This window comes from Grampus griseus (assembly GCF_964374135.1).
Source record: "Grampus griseus genome assembly, chromosome: 8".
Lineage (NCBI taxonomy): Eukaryota > Metazoa > Chordata > Mammalia > Artiodactyla > Delphinidae > Grampus > Grampus griseus.
Window position 1 is genome coordinate 10173548 of NC_139002.1, and position 21356 is coordinate 10194903.

The 21356-nt window shown below is 47.6% G+C and overlaps 1 protein-coding gene across 1 annotated transcript; it reads left to right on the forward strand.

Annotated features, from left to right (window-relative positions):
- Positions 1-667: 667 nt before the first annotated feature.
- Positions 668-20741, forward strand: SCN3B (sodium voltage-gated channel beta subunit 3). The gene is made up of 6 exons (XM_082660188.1): positions 668-782; positions 2079-2158; positions 8655-8818; positions 11386-11611; positions 16207-16345; positions 20034-20741. The coding sequence occupies exons 2-6, from the start codon at positions 2104-2106 to the stop codon at positions 20095-20097; spliced, it is 648 nt and encodes a 215-aa protein (XP_082516314.1). The 5' UTR covers positions 668-782; positions 2079-2103; the 3' UTR covers positions 20098-20741.
- Positions 20742-21356: the final 615 nt, after the last annotated feature.

The following is a 21356-nucleotide window of genomic DNA, read 5'->3' on the forward strand; positions in this document are numbered from 1 at the left end:
GAAGCATAGCTCTCTCTTAAGGAAAACATTTTGCCGACCACTTAATGGAGTTTGGGGAGGAAGGAAGAGTGTACAGAATTCAACTGAATATGAAGAAGAACTTCCTTAAACGTTAGAAGGGACTGACTTTGTGAAGTAGTGAGCTCTCATTCCCGACAAAGGCCAAGCCTGTTCATCAGGAATGTCCTTGGGGGATTCAAGAATTGGAAAGGAAGTTGAATTAAGTCTTTAACTTCTCATCCAGGTCTAACACACTGTGATTCAAGGGCTGGTCTTCAAAGCAACACAGAGTATGGCCTGGTGGCTCCCTGCCCAGGAAGAAGGACATTCTGTTGCTCTGTGATATGTTAGGAGGGAGAATTTCCTGCACATGGTTCACTTACCGTCAGCTGTTACTCTGCCGTTCTGTTTTGGAATATCAGTGTCAAGCTTCCCGTTTTGGAAAGGGAGCAGTAGGGAATGAGAAGGGGGGAGAGGTTCTTGTATTAATCTTTCACTCGGTTCCAGGCATTCCTAATCTATTATGTCAATTTGAGTTTATAACTAAATTTAAACGTTCAGGTTTCCCTTCCAGGGATGGGGAGGGGCAGTGAAACAGCTGCTAGGACTAGGGTGAGGCTAATAGTTGGAAGAAGCCAAACCACAGTCTATCTGCTTTTAAACTTAACAACAACAACAAAAAAGTGAGCAGAGCGAGAGGGAGTTGCTCCACCCCCAACACCACTGTTGCACAGACGTTTGGATCACCTCCTCAGCCAGTGAGGAGGTGAACACGGGAACAGGTGCGCCTCCCTCTTACCCCACTTCTAAGCAGGGATTATTTTGCTGCGTTCAGGGTGCCCGGTACCAATTAATCAAGGCTAGACAAAGGATATACCAGGAGGGGATGGGGTCGGGGGAGAGAAGCCAGGAGCCATGTAGCATGTACATTAAAGATGACATCATTGAAAGAGATTTGGCCCTCCTCTTCCCGGAGCTGGAAGCTCGCATGTCTGTGCAGGAGCCAAAGCGGGGTTGCTTGGGCGGGGGCGTGGGGGCGGTGAATTGGTGAGAGGAGGCGTGCCGGTGCTGGGGAGAGGTGTGGAGATGCGAAAGGCAGACCTGGAGTCAGCCGGCGAGCAGAGAAATCGCGGGGGCTGAGGTCTTTGCGCCGCTCCGAGCTCCGCCCCTGCGCTCTGCAGCCGCGCTCGGCCCTGAGAGGGGCACGCCTGTTTGGGGGTGGGGAGTATTGCACTGGCGCGGGGGGGCGGGGGTAAGTGGTGGTGGTGGCGGTGGAGAGCCGCCTGCGCATGTCAAGGCTGACGGAGCACACACGGTCGGGGCGCCTGGAGAAGGGCGGCTGGTCACGCGCCACGCAGGGTCCGGGCCCCTGCACGATCTGCAGGCGAGCTCGGGGACGGGGCCCACCCACCCCACCTCTCGATCGCAGGCCGCACAGAAGCTTCCGCCTCCTTCCTGGCCCCCCTCCGGACCTCCCCGGGGAGGCTCGGCGGGTGTGGACTGGACTGAGGTGGAACGAGTTCTGTAGCTCAGACGGCAGCCCCGGTGGTTTCGGGTGTGAGGGCAGGCCCAGCTGGAGAAGGCGATCAGGGCGGACGAAGCCGGCGCTCCCGGGTCTGGGTGGATCCTGGTCGGAGCGTAACTCTCAGTAGGGAGGTGAGAGATGGATCAACAGGGACCCCTCCGGCAGCTCAGCCGCCTAGAGCCTGCCTGCCGCTCACTTCGGAGCTGAGCTTTCCCCGAGGTGCAAACAGGGGAAACAGCTGAGCGACTGGAATTGGAAGTTCCGGGTGGGCGGGGAAGGCTCTGTCCGTGGTGCTGATCCGGATCCCAGCAACGGGCTCCGGGGAGGGCGCGCCACGCTGCCGATCCACTCCCTCGAATTGGGGCAGTCCGCCAGAGTGGCTTGGAGCTGAAACCCCCGCCCGGCTCAAGAAGCCCGCAGAGCCTCCCCAGTAAACGGCACTTGGCCCTTATTTCAGTCAGAAAGTCGCTCCCTTGGAGCAGTTCGTCCCAGAGGGTTTCCTCGAAAGTACTGAGAGGGAGCATTTGTTGACCCAGGGAATCTCTCTGTTTAGCCCCGGAAGCCACCCGCTGAAAAAGATGCCTGGCTTCAACAGATTGTTTCCCCTGGCTTCCCTCCTGCTCATTTTGTGGGGTAAGTACCAGCACCCTGCCATGCGAGATGCAGATGACAGTAATAATGCTAACAGTAATAACACTTATTGATGTCGTTGGTGAAAACGAGGAGCCCTGGCTGACTTCCCCCTGTGCTCTTCTGCCAGATACGGGATCCAGAGGGGTTCCATGAGAGCTGGGATTCTGAGATTGGAAAAAGGCCTCCCCACTCCCGTGCTGCTTTATTCCTGAACTTCCCTTGGTGGTTTTTCCACCCTTCCTCCCGTTTCCTGTTAATTTCAAAGTATTTTTTTCCCTTTCCCGTAGCTGAAAGAGCATGCAGTCACATTCATTATTAAAAAATCTCGGTTACCGTTACATTTCATTTCTCAATGAGGTCTTTGAATTAATTTTTATATATTAAAAAAATCTGGATGCGTGCATTTTGAGAATGAAACTAGTTGTTGATCCATCTGTTTAATTTCAATAAGTAAAACAGGCTTCAGCCATTTGCAGCGATATATTAGATAAATAGGCACCTGGGAATTGCATCTTTCTTCTTTTTCATGAACATGTGGAATTAAGGTGCGTTGGTGTTTGGGGGGCTGAGTTTTTTTGCCTTTAAAGATAAATACGTTCTTGTTTGTCTGCTGTGAAGGAGTGAGGTGACCTTCTCCCTCCAAATAAGGGAATCCTATACTTGAAACAGTAAGGCTGAGCAGAGTGGTGTTAGAGATGGGCTTGGAGTGGGGTCTGCATGTGTGTAGTGGGAGTTAATGAGTCTACATGATAATGTCTGAATGTGTGATTGAGAGAATGCTTTACTGTGTTGATGTATGCCTCAGGGTCTGAATGTGTATGCTAGTGTATGTCAGAGCATGTTAGCATGGGCATCTGCATGGATTGATGAGGATGTAGTAGGTAGGTGTGTGTGTGTGTGTGTGTGTGTGTGTGTGTGTGTGTGGTTGTTGTGTAGTTATGGGCATCTCAGTCTTGGCAACTTAGATCCTCAGGTCAAATATAGGTGCTCTCCAGCTGATAATTGCTTTACATGATCTTAGCTACATTCCTCCATGTTAAAAATCAATAACCAGTATAATTAGATGTGAGCATGCCCACCTGCCTTACTGAAACTGGGTATAGGATTATGCTCTGTGGTTGGCAGGGAACTCATTCTGCTGGTGCAGTGGCAGATATGCTGATGGGAACAGCCTCTTTACCTTAGTATCACTTTATTAAGCCTCCAGGACTAACTCTGGCTGCCAGCATTATCTGGATTTTGCATGTGACCAGAAGCAGAGCCAAGCTTCCTGTTGAACAAAATGCCTGATGAGACAGGCTGGGAAGGACAAAGAGGGAGAGTAATGCCAGTCCCAAGGGCAGACTCACCGCCACCCATCCCCAGTAGGGTCAACCAGACCTGAAGATGAAGCAGACATAATAGGTCGCCAATGATCTCACCTGCCTTGAAGACTTAAGGCTGTGATTTCCTCAGGGGGAGGCTAAGACTAGGGGGCTTAGGAGAGGTTAGTTGGGCTGTATAAGAAAGAGCATGAGTAAAGCAATGAGAGATGAAGTTGTAGAGAAGGTTGGGGAGAGATTCTAAAGAGCCTGTCTTCCCAAACCCTAATTTAAGTTTTAGCATATATGCCTGAATTCTAGTGGAGGGGGAGAGCACTCTATAGGCCAAGGACCTTTTGACTAGGACTTACAAAGCCTGGATTGGAGTCTTAGCTCTGCCACTAGCTTGCTGTGTAATAACCTTAGAGTATTTTGTTCCTCATATACGTATATTTGGAAATACATAAGTTTGGAAATTGGGGCAGATGATACCTAACGTCCCTTTTAGCTGCACAATTGAATGGTAGGGTAATGTAATGTTTGCATGTAATTCCAGCATTGGAAAGCACTTAACTTAGATGTGTTCACCCTTCCCAATATGAATGGAATTTTTTCCATTCTTTTATTTTCTGTGTGAATTGAACAAAATTCCCTTATTTCCTTCAATAAAGTATATAATAATAATAATAATAGAATCTACACTTGCCTTGTGCTTTACAGTTTACAAAGCAATTTTCGATCTATTTCTTCTTTTGGTCCCCATAGCAATCCTATGGTGGTAGTCAGGGAAAGCAGTATTATTTCCAATTTAGAGATGAGAAAATGAGGGCAGTGGAGGGGAAAGGACTTGCTAGAGAGCTCTTACCCCTTGATGTCAGTCTTCCAGGGCTTGTTCTAGCTCCTCTTATGGACATGTGTGCTGCTATACAGGCTTGCCAGGTTGGCGTCTGTCCTCTCATCCCTCTTTGGAGCCACCCTTCCACTCCTCTCCCATGCCATTGCCTTTCCTAGGGCCTTCCTCATTTTTACCTCCTAGTGTCTTCTCTGATTTTCCTCTCCCAGGTGTTGGTTGTGTTGGGGAGTGTTTTCCTCTCTTCCCCCAGTAACCCATTTTACATCCCATTCTTTCAAGGCTCTGCTAAGTGACTGGCTAATCTGATAGACCAAGTCATTTCAGGGTGTTAATATCTACAAATAACATCATTGATCACCCCCCTTTGGAAAGTATTTACATTCTAATCAAAGCCTTTATTTTCTTAGCATTGCAGAGCAAAGTTAAGAGGAGCAATATAGCAATAACCAAAGAAGAAAAAGATTTGGGGTTATTAGAGGAGTTGGTTACATACACATTACTATCCACCTGATAATAGATTGATGCTATTCCTTAGTTAAATATAATCATAATTAATATTTTCTTCCTTCTCTGGTTTCCTCATTATTACTATAGACATTGAAGAGGAGACCATGGGTCAAATGATTTGGCCAAGATTATTCCAGGAGTTTATTATTCACAGTCAGCAATGTGGGTTGAATGTCGACCATATGTACAATCTTTTCTTGGATATCTAGAGGATTTCTTGGAAAGAGAGGCAATAGTGTACTGGAGACTTACAGGGTGAAGAAATATACTTTACCTTTTGGTGGAAGGAGCAGCGAGTCATATCGCAAAGGAAGGCAAACAAGGATGAGAGGATTCTGTGGCCATTTTGCAATGTTCCTTCCAGGACCTCATGAATTAAATTGACCTCATGAGCTGAGTTCTTTCTTAGGACTTCATACCGGACTTTGGCAAGGAGAAGGCGATCAGTGGGGCTTGCTGTCTGATGATACCTTGGATTACTCAGGGGCAACTCAGAACAAAGAGAGGCTGCTGTGCCCTACTCACCATCCTGACTGCGTGTATTCTGCCTTCCCTCCTTTAACTCTAAATGAACTAACCGTGTTTATATTTAAGACCAACTCATCTACTTGTTCACTAGAGGCTATCACCTCTCACCTATTCAAGGATGTTAGTCCAGCAAACTATACACTTTCAAGCCCCAGCAGCTCTACTGTTCCCTTCATCCAAGCAAAGTCATTGAACCACCTCTCAGTCTGATCACTGTACCAGCCTCTTAACTGTTCTCTTTGCTTCCACCCTTATCCTTCCTCACCTCTTCAGTTTATTCCCAACATAGCAGTCAGATCAGGTGATTTTGTATAAATCATGTCATTCTTCCACTCAACAGCCTCCAGTGCTCCCATGTCACTCAAAGCAAAAGCCAAAGATCTAACTGCGGGCTGGAAGAGCAGCCGTGATCCGGCTCTGACTTATTTCTCCTGCCTCATCTCCTCCTACTCTCACTTTGTGCCCTGTACTTTATTGTGCTTTTTGCTTTTGCCAACACACTCCCACCCTAGGGCTCTCGAGTTGCTATCTCCTCTGCACACCTTCACACAGATATTCATACAGCTTGCTCCCTCCTTTCTTTCCTTCAACACCTGCTCGACCTCACCTTCTCAGTGAGTCTCTGGTGATTCTATGCACACTCTAACTCCTCTATTCTGTTTTATTTTTTTCTTATAATTGCACTTATTGCAGTTTAATGTTGCTTATTTTCTCTCGCCTTCCACTGGAATGTGGGCTCCATGAGAGCAGGGATGGTTTCTGTTTTGTCCCCTGTTGTGTTCTCAGTGCCTAGAGCAGTGCCTGGTGCACAATAAGCACTCGATATATGTTGAAAGAGTGAAGAAATAAATGAAGGAAAATAACATTAACGAATGTACAAAGCACATTCGTAGAAATCATCCCATAGAATTTGCATGACACATCTATTAGATAAATATTATTTTCAGCATTTTGTTGATGCATAGACTGAGTCTCAGAGAGGTTAGACAGTCCACCAAACTGGGAATTCTCTGGCGGTCCAGTAGTTAGGACTCTGTGCTTTCACTGTAGGGACCTGGGTTCTATCTCTGTTTGGGGAACTAAGATCCTGCAAGCTGTGCAGTGTGGCCAAAAGAAGTCTATCAAACCCAAGCCTTCAGCTGCCCAATACCGTCTTTCTTCTGCCTCTATAAGCGTAACTGTACATTCCTTGGTACATTTTCGTATTCTTCTCTGAAGTCATCATCATTGCACTAACTCATCTTTACCACGTCTCATTAAATATGAATGTGCCCCGAGGCTCCCTGCTACATGGGGTTCTCAATGCACACTCTACACCTCTATCCGCTCCCAAACTTTTGCACAGACCATGCTTTATTTTTTTTAAACCAGGTCAATACTCAAGTTTTCAAACTCTTCATATTCTGAAAATGTTTCTGATCAGTTCTCTCTAGATATGGACCCTCCCCCGATTAAAGTGATGACCCATTATGCAGAAGCAGGAGAGCCTCTTGCAGGCTGCCTGATAAAACCACCCCCTGCTTGTTGAGAGTTTAAAGCCAATGAAATTTATTTTACCTTGATATGTTAAATTTTATCATAGTGCCTCTAGTTTTTAAACTCTATGTCTAAAAATTAAATTTGTTGCTTTCTGAGTCAAATATTTCATTTTTTGACTCCTAGTTAGTCGGTCAGTCTCATTTTAAGTTCTAAATAAAGCTTTTCTCTGCTTTTAGAAAGAACTGTCTGCCAGTAGAGGAACAGACTGACCGTTCACTGTGGACTAGTTTTTAAATTACTATGTGTATTATTTCATTTTTTAGGGGTTCCGTTTTTATTATTAATGAGAAGGTAGCCTCAGAAGGGGTTAGAAGTTCTGATATAAGAATCGTTGGCGATTCATCTCACTTTTGAATCTTCTGTATAACAGGCAAACTCTCTTACCAAATAGTCTTTCGAATTCGTTGACAGCTTCAGCACCAGAAAAAAAAATTTTTTTTAATTGAGTTAGCTTTACTTTCATGTGACTTTTGCAGTTGGAAAGAATCTATTTTCTCTTCCACAGGCCAACCTTCAAATATTTGAAGACAGGTGCGTCGGTGTTCAAGCTAAGCACTCCGGGACCCCGCTTTGCTCTTACCAGACTTTGCCCCCAGACCCTTCTCCGTCTTGCTTTCCTCTGCACATGCACTCGTTGAAAACTTCCTTTCGTACGATGGGACACCCTGAATTGATCATAGTGGTCCAGATTTGCTCTGAACCGCACCGGGGAACTGCTCCTCCTTTGTCCTGCCGTGTACATCTGATAACACAGCCCACGTTTGCACTTGCTTTCTTGGCAGTCACGTCCCGCTTTTGATTCATTCTGAATTTTCAGTCTGCTGTACTTACCCTCTTTAATGGGCCATGAGCTTCTAGAGGGCAGGAACTACAAGTCCAGGCCTGCGGGTGGCCTCCAAGGTGCCCCCCAATCTGACTCCCCCTTTTTTTGTTTTTTACTTTTTTTAATTTTGTTTTTATTTTATTTTACTTTTTTATTTTTTTTAATTTTTTTCCTCATTTTTAACTGTGTGTCTCTCTCTCCTCCTTGGGTGAAGCATCATCGCCCCAGCCCCAGGGTCAGCTCACCATTCTCTTCCTTGCTGCTCCGTCCTCCACCATGCACCAGAATCACCTACATTTGCCATAAAACACAGATATGATTACATCTCTCTAAGGCTTTAAAACATGTGACCCCTCCTATTGTGAAGGGCATACAGAGGTCTTCACAACATGGGTCCGATCTACCTTTCTGGCCTTAAGTCTCACCATCGTTCTCTTCCTCTCTTCCCAGCCCAGCCAGGAGTAACTGCCTCTCCTCTAGTACGTCACTCATCATGGTCTGGTTTTATGACAGGAGTATGTGTTCCCTGCTAGACTATAAATGTCTTTAGGGCGTGAAGCGTGTTTTATTCATCTTTGTATCTCAGCGTCAGGCCTGGCATAGAGTAGATTTCTGTGGGTGTTGGTGGAATGAAGGGGTGCATGGGTGGTTGATGGATGGATGCATGGGTGCCCTGTTTCCCACCTTGACTCTAAGTCCTTGAGGGCAGAGCTGAGGTACGAGCTCTACCGCATCCCTGCTGCTTCCGGGGAGGCTTGCAGTCAATGCTGGCTCACCCCTGCCCATTGTCAGAGGGTGTACCTGGGGAGACACGTACACGTGCATGCTGTTTTCCAGTTTGTCTCATGATTCTGCCTTCTCTGTCTCTCCTCCCTCCCTCCTTGTTCTCCACTGCCTCTCCCCTAACACCTCCTGTCCCCTCCCTGGCGTCCGGGCTCTCCCCAGCTGGCGTCTGCTCCCCTGTGTGTGTGGAAGTACCCTCGGAGACGGAGGCGGTTCAGGGCAATCCCATGAAGCTGCGCTGCATCTCCTGCATGAAGAGGGAGGACGTTGAGGCCACCACGGTGGTGGAATGGTTCTACAGGCCCGAGGGCGGTAAAGATTTCCTTGTATGTCTGACTGCTGACTCTGCCCTTTGTTTCCGCTGGCCTCTGCCATTGTGTGCCTGGCTCCCGACAGCCTGGGAAATGACGATCTGACAAACACTGGCTCTTTCTCTCCAAAGCACTGACAGCTCCTCTGCAGATTACTGACAGCCTTAGTTTAGCCCAGCCTCTGGGAAAGGGAGGGCTCCAGGCCAGCTCTGGGCACTTCCGGTTACAGGCAGGGTAAGGAGGAGAAAGGCATGAATAGTATTTAGAGCCTACTGTGTGCCAGTCACCCCACTAGGCACTGTGCAGGTGTTTTCATCGAATCTCTGCACCATCCTGCTGGATGGATTAAATTCACAGAAACATTGAAATAACTCCAAGGGTCATTAAATGAGATAGCGTAGGTTACCTCATTTCAGTCTCACAATCTCAGTGAAACAAGAATGTCAGGCGTGACCAAGACTGATGTGCAACTGGTACACACACATCAGTGGGTAACATATTTAAATAGTCCTATAGTGGTTACTTGTGCCAAATTTCCCAAGTGGCTTCATCACCATCCTTCCCACTAGGAACTTCCAGACCCACGATGTGGGAACTAAGGGATCAGCCATGGCCAATGTCAGTTCTGATTGGTTGGTGCCAGTGCCAAAATGGTTGTTATATACTTTGAACACCAACTTGGGGATGACCATTATTCACATTGTCACTGTCTTTGGAGCCAGGCTGCCTGGGATTGATTCTTTTTTTTTGCGGTACGCGGGTCTCTCACTGTTGTGGCCTCTCCCGTTGTGGAGCACAGGCTCCGGACGCGCAGGCTCAGTGGCCATGGCTCACGGGCCCAGCCGCTCCGCGGCATGCAGGATCCTCCTGGACCGCGGCACGAACCCACGTCCCCTGCATCGGCAGGCGGACCCCCAACCACTGCACCACCAGGGAAGCCCATGGGGATTGATTCTTGACTCCACAACTTATTTTAACTCTGTGTCCTTGGACAAACTGCTTAACCTCTCTCTCTGTGCCTCAGTTTCCTCATTTCTAAAATGGGGATATAAGCCATAGCTACCTCACAGAGCTGTTACCAGGACTCATGTGCTATAATTTTTAATGTGTTGAGAATAGTTCTGGAATATAAGAAGTACTGTATAAGTGTTTGATAGAGAATACACACACACACACACACACACACACACACACACACAAATGGGGCAACTAAGGGTCAAAGAAATTAAGTTAGTGAGACAGCTTAGATTTGAACCAGGTCGTCTGACAGCAGATACAAAGCGCTTATTACTGCACTGCCTCATCTTCCTGGGGGCAAGTTTTTCCCCACGAAGACCTAATGGTGACACAACATTAGGATGAAATTGAGTTTTGCTTGCCCTTCTGTCTAGCTCTCCTAAAGCTGGACTCATTTCTCACTCTAGGCTGGATGTGCCATTCTGATATGGCTTTGCTGCACTCAGGTGCCAGGCCTGGGACAGTAGGCTTCCTAGCGCCTGGTTCAGGGCTGACCGCAACCAAGGCTAGTGCGTAGGTTACAGGAGCCTGGACGTCTTGACCAGATGCAAAGGTCCCCACGAGCCTCAGGTCTGTTCATATGCCAGCCACCTGCTCTGCTTCCAGGCCTGCCCAAAGTGAGGAGAAGGTGGCTCAGATGGAGGAAAAGAAACTTAAAAAATTGTGCTGGAAATACAGAACAACACTAATAGAAATTTTTGTGACAATGAACATGTTCCATATTCGTGCTGTCCAATTCAGTAGCCACCAGCCACAGGTGGCACTGAACACTTGAACTGTGGCTAGTGCAACTGAGAAACTGAATGTTACATTTTATATCATTCCTAGTAAGTTAAATTTTAATGTAAGTAGCCACACGTGGCAAGCAGAAACTAGATGGACTGCACAGCTGTAGAAGGAAACAAAAAAAAAGGTATGTCAGAAGGTGGAAGTGTTTGAGAAGAGAAATGTAGAGACCACATTTCAGATCTAATTTCGCCCAGAGTGGAAGAGCTGATGTGTACACATTGGCTGGCAGCTCTCTGCTCATGTGGGCCACTTAAGCAGCCTGGGTCCCCTTCCTGCGGCCTGGCCTCGACTGCTCACATCCCCTCCAAGGGGACCAGCTCCGAGAGACACTTTTGGAGGCCAGAGCTCTCAGACGTCTTCATGACGCATGAAGCTGCCTCTCTGCCTTAGTCTCTCCCCGGCTGCCCCCATGACACACCTTTCTCTCTTGTTCTCTCTGCCTCCTTCCAATCCTTCCTTTCTCTCAATTTCCCTCTCCTGATCTCCTGTACACTTCACTCACCTTCCTCTGTCCTCTTTCTTTCCAGCCCTTTTCCCTGCCCGCCTCTTCCTGCCGTGTCCATGTGCCCCGACACCTGGGTGCCTTTGCCCGTCTTTCCCTGTCTTTGCTCTCTTCCCTGCCCTCCTCTGAGACGCCCATCCCACTCTCACATTTGGGAGCTCCTGGTAACACTGTCCCCGTCCCCACGTCCGAGCACCATTCTGGTCCTTTTCTCCGCCCTGTCCCCATCTCTACCCTGTCTTCTCTCCTACACCCTCTGCTTCTCTACCTGCAGATCTATGAGTATCGGAACGGCCACCAGGAGGTGGAGAGCCCCTTCCAGGGACGCCTGCAGTGGAATGGGAGCAAAGACTTGCAGGACGTGTCCATCACTGTGCTCAATGTCACCCTGAACGACTCCGGCCTCTACACCTGCAACGTGTCCCGGGAGTTTGAGTTTGAGGCACATCGCCCCTTCGTGAAGACCACCCGGCTGATCCCCCTCCGTGTCACCGAGGAGGGTAAGGCTAGGGCACAGGCTCCCTTGGGTGCCCTGCTCTCGGGGGAGGGAGGACAGCGGGTTTCCACATAAATGAGCCCCTTGCAGAATGCAAAACCCCATGTATCTGGAGTGGTGATATCTAAAAATGTCACCACTGGCTTGTCCTCCTGGGGCGGCCAGCTTTCTGCAAGCCGCCCGAAAGCTTGCCTCTCTGTGTCTTTCCTCAAAGCAGAAAGGCTTGGAGATGATAGTGCAGTAATCTTGACCCGGTCCCTGGACTCTCCCCTTTAGAGAAAGAGGACAGCCTCCCTGAAGCCTAAAACTGCCAAGACAGTTACACCTACTCTGGCCTGCACTGAATCTCGGATTCAATGGGCTCAGAGAAATCTCCTGAGGTTCTCTAGAGGTCATCTACCCTCTTGTCTGTGACTCATACAAACCTCTGAGCTAGCGGTGCTCAAACTTCATCCAGCCTCAGATTCCCCTGCAGGACTTTTTTTTTTGCGTTATGCGGGCCTCTCACCATTGTGGCCTCTCCCGTTGCGGAGCACAGGCTCCGGATGCGCAGGCTCAGCGGCCAGGGCTCACGGGCCCAGCCGCTCCGTGGCATGTGGGATCTTCCTGGACCGGGGCACGAACCCGTGTCCCCTGCATCGGTAGGTGGAATCTCAACCACCGCGCCACCAGGGAAGCCCCCTGCAGGGCTTCTTAAACCCAGGCTTTCTGATTCCGTAGATGGAGCATGACAAAAAAAAGTTTCCAGGAAGTGCTGTTGCTTTGAGAACAACTGCTACAAACCAAAGTCTGACAGCCTCTGTCTTCTGTCTCCCTCCACAGTAGTCATACAAGAAACCCCCTCCCCATCCGTGGCGTCTCTCGTTATATAACCTCACTTTCAGCTATGAGAAGGGGAAACGCGGTTTGCTCTCCAATCTTTAAATTGTCCCGATTTCCCACAGCTGGTTCCTTGTTAGGCTGGGAAGTTCTTTCATCAACCTAACTCAAAAGTTTCTGTTGCGATGGAATCCAGAATCTTGAGGGTGAACTTAGAACTGGTCTTGTTCTGCTTTCCATGGACTCACTGTTCAGAGCACTGTGGCTTCTCACCCCTTGCAAATGTTCCTTCATGTGGCAGAGGAGCGATATACGCATCTCCCTTTGTGTTTTCTCACCCAGGCTAAATGATGACTCCATTTTACTTAGCCCTTCCTAGACGATCTATTTCCAGCACGTTCTCAGCATTATGGCTGCCCCAAGATGCAGGTCAGTGAACAGGCAAAAGGTGTGGGGCAGGAAAGAAAGGAGAGGTCAAATTAAAGCCAGGCTCTTCCTAGAAAAGGATGCCAGGATTCCCGACTTTCAGGCCACAGGTGTATTTATTTTTTTATCGTGTTATGGTGATTAAATTCATGAAGCAAACGAGAGTGCACAGCAGAGCGAACGATGTCATGATTTAGACAAGACTAAAACGGAAGGTAGGTCAATCCAGATGGTGCACAGGGACTCTCAGGCCACTTGGCTCAGACCTGATGAGCCTCTTCCCCTCCTTGAGCCCGTCTCCTCTTGTGTGAATCGAGGGGGTTGGACTGGGAGCTCTCTAAGGTATTTTTTTGTTCAGAAGTTCCATTATCCTCTTCTGTTTACACACCTGTGCCCCCGGGGGAAAGGGAGCCTGGCGCCCTCTGCTGTTCACCCTCGGGACTGTCGGCTGGTGACAGCCAGGCCCTAGGAAGCTGCCTCTGTCTCCACCTTGTGCTCTCAAAGGCTTTTGCCTCCAGAGACCTTTGCGCAGCCAGTGGAAAGGGTGGCAAAGTGGAGCCAGTCTGCCTGCCTGCCGGGCCCCAGAGCCAGACTTGGGTAAGAACAGAGGGAAAACAAGTTTGTCATCAGAGCCACAGAGCCTCTCGGGACGTTAGGGCTGGAAGGAAGCTTGGCTGTCTTTCAGTCCAGGGGTCTGAACAAAGAGCTGGCATCGGAATCACCCAGGGGGCTTTCCTTCAGTGCAGAAGGCCCCATACCACTGCTGCGGTGTGAGTGCAGCAGGTTGGGGTGCGGTCTGGCGAAAGTCAGTTGAAATGACTCCCCAGGTGGTGGGAGGGTGCAGCTCTGACGCCCTCATGTTGTGGCTGGGAGACAGAGCTCTGGAAGAGGAGGGCTTGCCCGGACATGAAGCACCTTAGCACCAGAAGCAGGACTGCGGTTCAGATCTTTGCCTCTATTACCTGTGTTTCCACTGCATCTTTTCCCTCCACCACCACCCACTCCCTGCCACTTTTTCTTTTTCTCTCTTCCCCCGACCCCGTGACCGCTTTGGCAACCCTCTGCATCCCCACCCCCAGATATTCACTGCTCTCATACTGCTGCACGCTCCACCATGACACATTCCTCACGTCTGCTCCATCCCTGTGGTCCCAGAGAATCTCCCTGCTTCTCTTTGCTCAAGCTGGACTGATCCTGGCGTAGGCTCTCACCTCCTAGCTCTAAGACAGAAATCTGAGTTCTCTTCGCCTAGAGGTAAATAAAGCTACTGAGGACAGCTTCCTGGGGTACTACTTCTGGCTACTGCATTTAAAAAGAAATAGGGGGGTTTCCCTGGTGGCGCAGTGGTTGAGAGTCCGCCTGCCGATGCAGGGGACACGGGTTCGTGCCCTGGTCCGGGAAGATCCCACATGCCGCGGAGCGGCTGGGCCCGTGAGCCATGGCCGCTGAGCCTGCGCGTCCGGAGCCTGTGCTCCGCAACGGGAGAGGCCACAACAGTGAGAGGCCTGCGTACCGCAAAAAAAAAAAAAAAGAAAGAAATAGGGTGCTTGAAGTTGAGCACATTGCAAACCAGACCGTTGTCAGCCCATGAAAAGACATTTGATGTGTCTGGCATTCTCCTGTGCCTCAAGCTGCATCTGTGACCTCCAGCTCCAGTTAGGAAACCTGGGTGATCCTGGAGCCCTTGGACTGCTTCTCTGAGGTGAAGGTCATGGCTGTGCCTATATTGTGTTTTTAATGAGCAAGGCCTTGAGGATGACTTATGCCCTATGAATAACCATGAATCTAATTTGCTGCTGAGAGCTAGCAAAGGGAGATGTGGCTGCAGCCTTCCTTGCCACTAGGAAGGAATATATGTCGGGACATTTGCCATGTATTATGTTTCAGTTATTTATTTTTTTTAAATGAAAAAAAATTTTTTTTTTTTTTTTGTCTGCACCACACGACTTGTGGGATCTTAGTTCCCCAACCTGGGATTTAACCTGGGCCCCATCTGTGGAAGTGCTGAGTCCTAACCACTGGGCCGCCAGGGAATTCCCTATCATGTTTTATTTGTCATTTTTGTTGGTTAGGAAACAAGGAAGATCAATATTTATTTATATTCATTCATTCATTCCACAAATACTTATTGAATACTTCAAGTATTCTAGGATTAGGCAACAGGCTGATAAATCAGAAATAAATATGTTCTTAGTAAGCATACAGTCAGTAGAGAAGAGAGATAAATACATCACAGTACAATCTGAGAAGTGTTATAATAGATGGATGGAAAAGTGCCTGGAGAAGAACGTGAATAATAACTGCACGAGAAGTTGAGGAAGGCTTCACAGAGGAGGTGACTTCAGTGGAGTCTAGAAAAATGGTTGGGAGATTGAAAAGCAGGAGGCGATGTTGGGACAGAGGTAGCACTGGGGTGTGAGATACAATCTAGGAAGAGGGAAGAGAAAGAAGAAACGTCCACAGATTCCAAAAGACCACAGCGTGTATGAGTAGAGAGGTTTTGCTGGCCAACTGAATGGAAATGAGGTGAGGAAGGCTGCACGGCGAGTGGCCTCCTGTGCCCTGTTAAGAGAGTCAGGTCTCTATGCTGAGGGTGGTGTGGAATACTGGAAGGTTTTCAGTAGGTATATGGCAGGATCAGATCTGTGCTCCGGAAGTAGAACTCTGAGGACAGCCTGGTTCATATGTGGAATTCTCCAACCCTCATTTCTGTTTGGGTTTGGAATGACTTGGAGGGAAGATGAGCTGGGAACGTCCTTGCTTCTCATCCAGACATGCTCAGGTCACTGGGTGGGCTGACGGCACTGTCCACGTGGCCCTGTCCATGTTTTCCGATGCCCTCTTCCCGGGGGTACCACACTCCGCCACCCTAAGCTCAGAGGACAGAGTCGGCTCAACTGAGACATGTGCGTCACACCTGTGCAGACTTTTACATGTCCCAGGGTATCCTTAATACATCAGGTAATGTGTGGTATGAATTATTACCCTCACTTTACAAATTAAGAAGCTGAGTCTCAAATCAGGGAAATGACTGTTCACACACCGGGAAGTAGGAAAACTGAGACCCGGCTGCACGTATCTCAGCTCCAGGATTCCTTCCAGCTCTATAACTTCTTCCTCCATCCATCATTCTCCCTCATGCCTCCCTCCAGAGCATCTGAAGAAAGTCAGTGAGCAAGCGGACAGGCAGGAGAATTAGGGGATGTTAAATCTCATTGGTACCCTCTTGCGTTCCTTTAGACCCAGTGCTTATTTAAGACATACCTAGAAATAGGCCTCGTGTATCTCAGACCTCAGGGACAGCTCTGGGTTTGTGGGACATGCATATTGTGAGCCTCACTCTCCCCCTTGCAGCTGGAGAAGACTTCACCTCTGTGGTCTCAGAAATCATGATGTACATCCTCCTGGTCTTCCTCACTCTGTGGCTGCTCATCGAGATGATATATTGCTACAGGAAGGTCTCAAAGGCCGAAGAGGCAGCCCAAGAAAATGCGTAAGTCCAAAGATGCCAAAATGATGATAGCTCGCCCCTTCCGAGCGCCTGCTCTCATGGGTGAGGTGGTGAGCAATTTACACAGTCCTCCACTTTCCTCACAACGTTTGAGGTAGGCAGCATGAATATACCCATTTTACAGATGCGAAAGCTGAGCCTGGGCAAGTTTGCCCAAGACCATTATAAGAGGCAAAGCCAAGTTTGACTTCGTGCCTGCTAACTCGTGCCCTGCACTCTTAACCACTATGTAAAGCCCATCCGCTGCCACCACAATCCCATGACGTTAGCATTATTATGACCATTTTATAGATGCTGAAGCAGTTCAAAGAGCTTAAGTGGCTTGCTGGGGCCACACAGATAATGAGAGGAGAGGCTGGGATTTGAACCGAAGCCTGTCTGGTGTCCTTGCTGTTCCCGACACATTCAGCTGTTTGCTGTAAACCACAGAGCTCATCAGGCCACCTGGGCTCTGCCGTCTATTAGCTAAGGAGCTCCAAACATGTTCTTCCCCCTGGAGCTTGGCCGTGATTGAAAACCCAGAGATGGGCTCTTCTGCTCCAACGTCCGGACTGTACCTTGGCCATTTTCGCCAAGGCCCTAGTCACTCGAGCACAGGTAACAGATGATGGGGTCTGAGAGTCTAAGGGGCCATGTTGGCTTGTTATTTGGGGAGAGGAAAGATAGAAAATAACCCTCACAGATTTACACAGTGGAGGTGATAAGCTAAAAACCCTAGGCTATTATCACCTAGAAATGCTTGATAAAGTATCATTTTTCATGATATCTATGATCTCAGGAAAGTAAAAAATTATAACTGACCAGATAGAAGGAAAGAAAGGATATGCTGGGGAGGTTGTCATTCCTGGTGACCTGGGTGATCAGATTTCAGTGCTTGAGCATAGGAAGTGCCCACACTTGGACAGGAAGTACCCACACTTGGACAGGAAGTGCCCACACTTGGACAGGAAGTGCCCACACTTGGACAGGAAGTACCCACAGCTGGCCTTGCACAAGAAACAGAGTTGGAACTGAGGTCACCAGCAGAACCAGGATCCTCAGAGGGCTACAGCTCGTGCAAAAGATAGATCAGTAAATAATCATCAGTCCACCAGCCCAGAGAAAAGCCAAGGAAACCTATCTACCTGGCCTGACTCCAAGTAGAAACATAAAAGATTCTTGAGAACCGGTAACCACAAGCCTGCTCTCACAATGTTTGGGATTTAAATTTATGCTACCCACGTGATCCAGGAACCTCTAAGCTGAGAAAGTCAATTAAAAAAAAATTAGTCCCCAGACAGTGATAACCATGTAGACGCAAATGAAAAACTATTTTCTGAAGGGACCCGCTTTTAGCTGAGGCTTAACAGTGCTCCCCAGATAAAGCATTGCTGAATCTGATTCCACAGTCTCATCCAAAACTAAAAGACACAGCAGGAAATAATCCAGCATGAGCAAGAGAAGTAACAGATGGCAGGATTAAACCCCGGGAGCTTCAGACACAAGAAGGACCTGGTAGAATATAGAAAAGAAATTTGCTTAAAAGAGTTAAAACAAGAGTAGGAACCGAAACACAAGAATACAATAAGTTATTAAGAAAAAAGAACAGGCAGATTTGAACAGGAGTAAAGAAAAACCTGGAAATGAAAAATACAGTCAATAAAATTCAAAACTCAATGGATTGGTTCACCAGAGATTGGATACTGGTCACCAGAAGATAAACATAAGGAAGTTTCACAGAATGAAGCACAGAGATATAAAAAGGTGGAATATCACAAAGAAATAGGAAGACAAAAATTGAGAAGATCGATTAGAGTAAAAGAGAGAAAATGGAGGAGAGACAATATTCAGAGATACAGTGGCTAAGGAAAGGTATGACTCTTCAGATTCGGGTAGCACAATGTGTCCTGAGCAAGATAAATACATATAAGTCTAAACCTAAACACCAACCATCTTTAAACGGATTAATGGCAGCAACTAGTATAACCTACAGCAAATATCATCTATGTGGCAACTTTAGAAGAACTGCCTATAATATTAGAAATATGTCAAGGATACCTGCTTCTATTCTATACTGGAGATCCTAGGTGGTGCACTAAGTAAATACAAAAAAAAAAAAAAGAGTATGAATTGTAAAGAAAGAAACTAAATTATCATTCACAGCCAATATGATTACCTATATAGAAAATCCAAAGGAATCTATAGACAAACTATTAGAACTAGTAAGAACGTTTCATAAGATTGTTGATACAAATCAAAATATTTATAAATATAAAAGCATCTATATTCCAGCCACAAAAATTTAGAGAAACATCTCAATATTTAAAACATTTTAAAAAATTCAATTACAATAGCAACAAACACTCTCCAGTACCTGGGAATAAATCTGATAAAAACGTGTAAGATATTTAAGGAGAAAATGACAAAATTTTACTGAAAGATTTGAGTTAAATAAATGAAGACTAAAACCTCACTGTTACAAACATAGCAATTCTCTTCCAAATTAATCTGCAAATTCCGTAAAATTCCCATCAAAATACCCAATGGATTGTTCAAGGAACTTGATAAGCGGATCTTAAAAGTCATACAGAAGCCCAGAGGCTAAAACTAGTCTAAGCCAGAGGATGGTCAGATAGTAAATATTTTAGGCTTTTCAGGCTACAGAGGGTCTCTGTCCCCTATTGTTCTTTCGTTTTGTTTGTGTGCAACCCTTTAAACAAGTAACAGCCTTTATTAGCTCATGGGCCATAGTTTGCCTGTTTCAAAGAACAATAAGTTTGGGGGAGGTGGCTGGTAGGAGTTTTCCTGTCAGATATAAAGATGTCTTATACAGCTATTAGAGTAAAGATTTTATGATACTGGACTTCCCTGGTGGTGCAGTGGTTAAGAATCCGCCTGCCAATGCAGGGGACATGGGTTCGAGCCCTGGTCCTGGAAGACCCCACCTGCCGCGGAGCAACTGAGCCCATGTGCCACAACTACTGAGCCTGCGCTCTAGAGCCCACGAACCACAACTACTGAGACCACATGCCGCAACTACTGAAGCCCGTGCACCTAGATCCCATGCTCCACCAACAAGAGAAGCCACCACAATGAGAAGCCCGTGCACTGCAACGAAGAGTAGCCCCCGCTCGCTGCAACTAGAGAAAGCCCATACGCAGCAACGAAGACCCGACACAGCCAAAAATAAAATAAATAAATTATAAGAGGAAAAAGAAAGATATTTTCAAGACATGGAATCATCAAAGAAAAAGACAAATGTCTCAGAAGGAAAACTGGTAAAGCAAATGAAGTCATATTGCAGAAGTACAAACCCAAATTGCTTATAAACTTATGAAAAGATGCTCAACTTCACCAGTAATCAGGGAAAGGAAAATTAAAAGATCTATAAAATGTAATTTCCCATCCATCATTTTGGCTGATTTAATCTAACAGTACTAAGTCCTGAGAACAATGTGGATAAATGAGAAGACTCATACGTTGCTGGTGGAAGGAAAAAACAAAAGTATTTATTATTCTAGTCTGCTGAAAGGGCCATTCTCATTTTCTCTTGGGTAACATGGTGAGAAAGAAGAGCAGAGGTGTTCTAGAGACATCCTTGTTCCTGGGGCCCTTGCTCCTTCCCTCTTCCTGTGTTGGCACCTCTGGGTACAAATGCACTGATTTTCTTCCCCCGTCTCTCCTCCAACAGGTCTGACTACCTGGCGATCCCATCGGAGAACAAAGAGAACTCTGCGGTACCAGTGGAGGAATAGGAGGGGGCAACCGGAGGTGATGTACAGGGAAGGGAGGGGCAGGTAGATAAGGAGGCAGGTTGTACAAGTGACCTTGACACCCACAAAGCAAAATGACTTTCGATTTGGTCCCTTAGATTTCTACCCTACCCAGAGTCCCCACCCTCAGGGTACTTCTTTAAGTTGATGCCCAAGTAGTCAGAGCTCTGTGCGAGGTTCAAGTCCTTCAGAAGGTGAGTTGCTTTGGCCTGAGTGTTGGGGCAACTTGAACTCCTTACCCACACTGACAAAAAATAATTCCCCATTCTCCCTCCTATGTAAGGATCGTGGATGAGGTCAGAGAGCCTTTGGCTGGGCTGGACTGGGCTGGCAATTCTCAGTGAGCTGTTTTATCACTGGTAGGTGGCCTGAACACTGAAGCGATGGCTACCCCATGTTCAGTGATGCCAACAGCGTCAGGAGGGTGCCCCAGGGGCCACATCACTTCCCTTCACGCGTCCATCCTTCAGTTCATTCATCATACATCCACTCACCTCTGAACTGTCACCTCTGACTTGCTAACTCCATCAGACCTCCACACACAAGACTTTGCGAGAACCAAGGAGCCAACATTTCTACACGACTCAACCTCAGCCTGCCCTTGCTGTCAAGCAAGCAGCTCCCATGCCAACTGGACCCCCCCCCCCCGCACCGTGCTCCACCCGGCTTTGAACACATGCTGGAGCCGCTGATTCTCCATTGCCGCAAGTGAATGGAGGGCTTAACGGAAGGAAGCTGGAGTGATTAGTCTGGGTTAAAGCAAAAGAGTGTCATGAAGTGGGATTCCTTGAAGTCAGTTTTTCTAAGTTCCTGGTCCACTTGGCTGGAGCATCAGAGCAAAGCATGCGTTTCCGGGCCCTCCAGTGATAGAAAGGTCATTAAGCATGGACTAAAATGTTCTCTGGACTATGGTGCTCCAGGGCAAGATACCAAGAGGTCTCAAAGGCCTGGGTTAGTGTCAGTCCTTCAAGAAGCCGAGGGCAGGGGACTTGGGAAGTCATACAACACGTTCGTGATCCTCCTGGGGCAACGTGTGTGCCTCGCCAGGTGAACGCACCACCGGAGATGGCGGGGTGGCATTGTTTTCCTGTGGGCACTGGGACTGCGATTCCTAAGTTCTTCCTCTCAAAATTTCTGTGGGTCAGTATTATTACTCATACAGGAGGCAACGGAGACTCAAGACAGGACTCCACTGATAAGAGACTTCAAAGGATACACTGGGGCAGATAGAAGCCCAAGGC

Excerpts from the sequence above, each read along its gene's own strand:
- SCN3B (XM_082660188.1), top strand. The coding sequence starts at position 2,104 with ATGCCTGGCTTCAACAGATTGTTTCCCCTGGCTTCCCTCCTGCTCATT. Across the intron at positions 2,159-8,654 it reads CCTCCTGCTCATTTTGTGGG|CTGGCGTCTGCTCCCCTGTG; the intron begins GTAAGTACCAGC and ends GGCTCTCCCCAG. Across the intron at positions 16,346-20,033 it reads GAGGCAGCCCAAGAAAATGC|GTCTGACTACCTGGCGATCC; the intron begins GTAAGTCCAAAG and ends CTCCTCCAACAG.